Source organism: Meleagris gallopavo, chromosome 5, assembly GCF_000146605.3.
Source record: "Meleagris gallopavo isolate NT-WF06-2002-E0010 breed Aviagen turkey brand Nicholas breeding stock chromosome 5, Turkey_5.1, whole genome shotgun sequence".
In the NCBI taxonomy this organism is placed as follows: domain Eukaryota; kingdom Metazoa; phylum Chordata; class Aves; order Galliformes; family Phasianidae; genus Meleagris; species Meleagris gallopavo.
In genome coordinates, this window is record NC_015015.2 from 31,084,630 (window position 1) to 31,088,913 (window position 4,284).

Genomic DNA, 4,284 nt, shown 5'->3' on the forward strand with positions numbered 1-4,284 from the left:
AGCATATAAGCAACATGCTAAAATTGAAAAATAAACATTTTCAGAGAAGAGAGACCAAAAAAGAATAAAATAATCAGTCAAGACTAGAAATGTTTAAAATGTTTTATAGACAGCTAAAATACTTAGTGAATAAAGATTTTTAATTTGCTTATAACAACAACATGGTCTCAATATCCTAGTTAAGCAATAATGAAATTCTACCCTTAATTTTATTTATTTATTTTTTTAACTTTGAAGTTCTCCAACTAATTTACTAGAAGTATTGATTCATGGCTTTCAGGTAATTAAATTAATTAATATCTTAGTTATTTCATTTAAACAATCTAAGTAACTATAACTTCGTAAACGAGCAAACAACAATTTGGAATCTGGATAAAAATCAGTGTTCATTGGCACTGCATGAGTCATTAGTGCAATGTCATTATCATCTTTCAGGCACTTTAAGAAAGCTAGTACAAAAAGTAGAAATGACATAAAAGAGAAAATACAACTGTGGTCCAGTCTAAGAAGAAACTTAGTTTTGGTTTTGTGAATTACCACTTTAAAAAGGAAATGAATGGTGAATTATGTTTATGCTTACAACAGACTTCCTTACTTAGGTGATATATCCTCAGAAGATAGACATAAAACAACATACTATTGTTAGCATAATTACAATGACCTGAACCAAAATGCAGATACTATAAAACAGAGGCCTGAGGTATCATTTAAGAATGAAAAATATTCCAGTAGTTGGAGTATGCAGAGGAAACCTATGTTGCCATTTTCTGCTCAGGCTGTTAATAGCTAAAAATAATAAAAGGGTGAGAATGCACTGACTTTGCTTCCTTCAAAAACAAATGCTTGGTCATCAGCTCCCAGTTCAATGTCAGGTCGACAGCCTGGCCTGGCCCAGCCAACACGCATATCTCCACCTGTTACAGCTTCAAATTCAAAATACCACTTTCCAGACTTCACTGCATAAGACTGTTCTACTCTGAAAAAACGTATCTTGTCAATGCTGACTTTTTCCAATGTTTGGTCAGCTGTAAGAAATCAAAATAAAACACTTCATAATTAGGTAATACTGTAAGTGTCACTGTTTATCTTTTCAATCTGTATCCACTCTTTCCTATTTCTGAAAATAGTCATTATCTACCTCAGCAAGTTTAAGAATCTTCATAGTACATATTAGAAACAGAAGAAAAATAATCAGCATACACAGACTAACACATTCTAATTCTATACAGAATGAGTGCCTACCCACTATTTAAAATAAAAAAAAATTCAATGTCTGTCACACTGTGCAGAAGCCACAAACATATAACTGACTGGAGGTGATCTTAGAAATGTAACCTTCAATCTAATGGAAAAATCCAAGAAAAACGTAGTTAAAAGTGCTTACAACCTACTTTAGTAAAAACATTAATAAAATAAGCAATCTATGTAGCTTATATATTTATGAATTTACATTTTTAAAAATATTTGATACAATACTTTTACCTTTATTATATTAAAAATACTAGTAAATTGCTCTTAACAACTTACAGCTGTAGTCTAGAAAATGAAGTGCAGCATCTGATTATTTTTCAAATGCTTTCCTAGTTCTCAATAAGCATAAATGTATTTCAAGCTTTTCATTCATCATGAAGAAACAGAAAAGGATGAATTGACTTAGGAAAATCACTTAATTTCAGAACATTTTAAACAGTGATTTCCAAACAAAATCTGTCTACATGCACTCTAGCTTTTCTCCAATCTAAAAATTATCAAAATTTAATAGTTATCCTACAATCAATGAAAACCAATATTAAATAAACAGAACTTAATAATATACAAGACATTCAAAATGTACATTTTCACCTTTTATTCACATCAGCAGCAAATATACACTACTATTATCTTATATATTTTATGCTTTGCCTATCTATTCCAGCGTCTCAAGTTTCCCAGGACTGAGAGGAAATAAAAGATCATGATTCTTATTGAATGTACATACCTATTTCTTGGTCAGGTGGCTCAACATTATAACCATAGCCTGCAAATGTCCTAACAGCTTCACGGAGGCTATCTCTGTTTGATTTTTTAGTACGTTCATCTAGTAATGCATATGGCACTAGCCGAGGATTACGTTTGTTCTTAAGATCCTAAAAAGAGTTACAAGAACAACAAAGTCATATATAAACATGATTAAGAATGCACACAATTAGACAGATAATTGTCTAAAATACTGCTAGGATTACAGGAAAGAAACAATATTAATGAATAAAAGTTATACAAATTGAAGTAGGAAGACTATTAAACCCAGTTGTTAAGGATGCTAAAAATGTAAAGACAAGACTACAAGAGAAGTATGCAAATATACACTCTCATATGAGTTTCAGACAGGATATCAGGATAAAGTTCTTTATTGAGAAGGTGGTTTGGTTTGGCACTGGAACAGGTTCCCCAGGTGATTGGTCAAGGCACCAAACCTGCCAGAGTTCAAGAAGTCTTTGGACAGTGCTCTCAAAAATATGGTTTGAGTTTTGGGTGCTGTGAGTTGGACTTCTTGTCAGTCTCTAGAGGTGTTAGTTGACATCCAACTGAACATGAGCCAGCATTGTGCCCAGTGGCCAAGAAAGCCAATGGCTTGTATCATAAATAGTGTTTGCCATCAGGAACTGGAAAGTGATTGTCCCTCTGTACTCAGCTCTAGTGATGGCCCCATCTTGAGTACTGTATTCAGTTTGAGGCCCCTCTCTACAAGAGACATCGAGGCTCTGGAGCATATCCAGAGAAGGACAACAAAGCAGTGACTCGTCTGGAACACAAGTCTTATGGGGAGTGGCCAAAGGACCTGGGATTGCTTCCTCTGGAGAAACAGAGGCTTAGGGGAGACCTTGCTGCTCTCTACTACTACCTGAAAGGTAGTTGTGATGAGGTGAGGATTGGTCTCTTCTCCTGTGTAACTAGCGATAGAAGAGATGGGACAGCTTCAAGTTCTGCCAGGGGAAACTGAGGTTGGATGCCAGGAAAAATTTATTCTCCAAAAGAGTGATCAGGCACTGAAATGGGGCTGCCTAGGGGGATGGATAAGTCACCATCCCTGGAGGTGTTCAAGAAAAGGGTAGATGTCACACTGACTAATTTGATCTAGAGTAGTCACAGGCATGAATTGATGATGCACTAGATGATCTTAGTGGTCTTTCCAACCCTAATGATTCTATGATTCTTTAAACTCAGGATATTCTATGATTCTCATAGCCCCATAGGCCTGGCAATCTACTCTTTCCCTGCTCCTTCACTTTTCCCAGACTTCCCAAAACATTCAGTATTAAACCTGTTATTTAAAATTCCCAACTAGTGTTCTAGAAAACAAAATTCTGTATTTTTTACTTACTCCAAATGTGTCTAAAACGTCCTCACCTGCTGAATGCCATAGGTCCATCCTTGCTTTATTCTGTCTTTTGCCCAGACATTATGTGCATTTTCTGCTAGTTTGTCAACTAGAAATTCTTGAGAAGGTAACAATTTCACTTCAGAAAGATCAAGAGGGGCAGGTTTATAACCATTTGACATGATATAACTGCAAGTCAACATGGAAAAAAAAAGATATCCCACTGATTTAAAACTTTTTGTGCAATATTAACAGAGAGCAATTCACTTTCTTACTTCACTTTTTCCACTTTCCTGTTTCTTTGTAAAAATTCTGCTTTGCACTTGGTCATTAAGAACAAAAAACATATTATAGCAGTGTCTCATTTTCTAACTACTTGTACGCTACCTAATTAAATGTGATCCACCTCTGCATGTGGGTGCTTAAAACAGATGCTATGAAAACAAGAAACTGCTATTAAATCACTTTACCTTTCAAGTGTTTTCTATTGTAAGGACCTCTCATGAAATTATCGTTTTTATGTATAGAATATGTTTGCATTATGAAGTATGATGTTTTTGATAGACACCAGTAGGCCACACTTCCATTCTTCCAAAAGAACAAAACATATTTTAACTATTGTTCTACCCACTCTTCTACTGATTAGTAGGTTTAGTAGACTTTTTGTAGTAGATATCCTCCTCCACAACTGTTTCACATAGTATATAGAGCATACTGCTATTTTAAATATATGCAGATGCTCTCTTGATCAAACTATGTAACTTTAATTTGTTAGAGAACTCATGCAGGCAGTATGTATTTTAACAAGGGGTCAGAAAATGATTACAAGATTTTTTGTTCTGTTACTGAAGACAACAGTATCAAAACAGCATTATGACAGAATGCCTGCAGTATGAACAACAGGAAAGGTTATTTTTCCCTTTTTT

The 4,284-nt window shown here is 34.6% G+C and overlaps 1 protein-coding gene across 1 annotated transcript; it reads right to left on the reverse strand.

The window, feature by feature from the left end:
* Positions 1–360: 360 nt before the first annotated feature.
* On the reverse strand, positions 361–3,541 carry LOC104911163 (ryanodine receptor 3-like). The gene is made up of 3 exons (XM_010711606.3): positions 3,388–3,541; positions 1,979–2,126; positions 361–1,025 (listed from the first exon to the last, which is right to left on the reverse strand). Exons 1-3 carry the CDS (start codon positions 3,538–3,540, stop codon positions 787–789), a joined length of 540 nt encoding a protein of 179 aa, XP_010709908.1. The 5' UTR covers position 3,541; the 3' UTR covers positions 361–786.
* Between the last annotated feature and the right edge of the window lie 743 nt (positions 3,542–4,284).

Coding starts and splice junctions, on each gene's coding strand:
- LOC104911163 (XM_010711606.3), bottom strand. CDS start 3,540: ATGTCAAATGGTTATAAACCTGCCCCTCTTGATCTTTCTGAAGTGAAA. Junction 2,127..3,387: donor GGACCTATGGCATTCAGCAG/GTGAGGACGTTT, acceptor AACTCTTTTTAG/GATCTTAAGAACAAACGTAA. Junction 1,026..1,978: donor GCCACCTGACCAAGAAATAG/GTATGTACATTC, acceptor GATTTCTTACAG/CTGACCAAACATTGGAAAAA.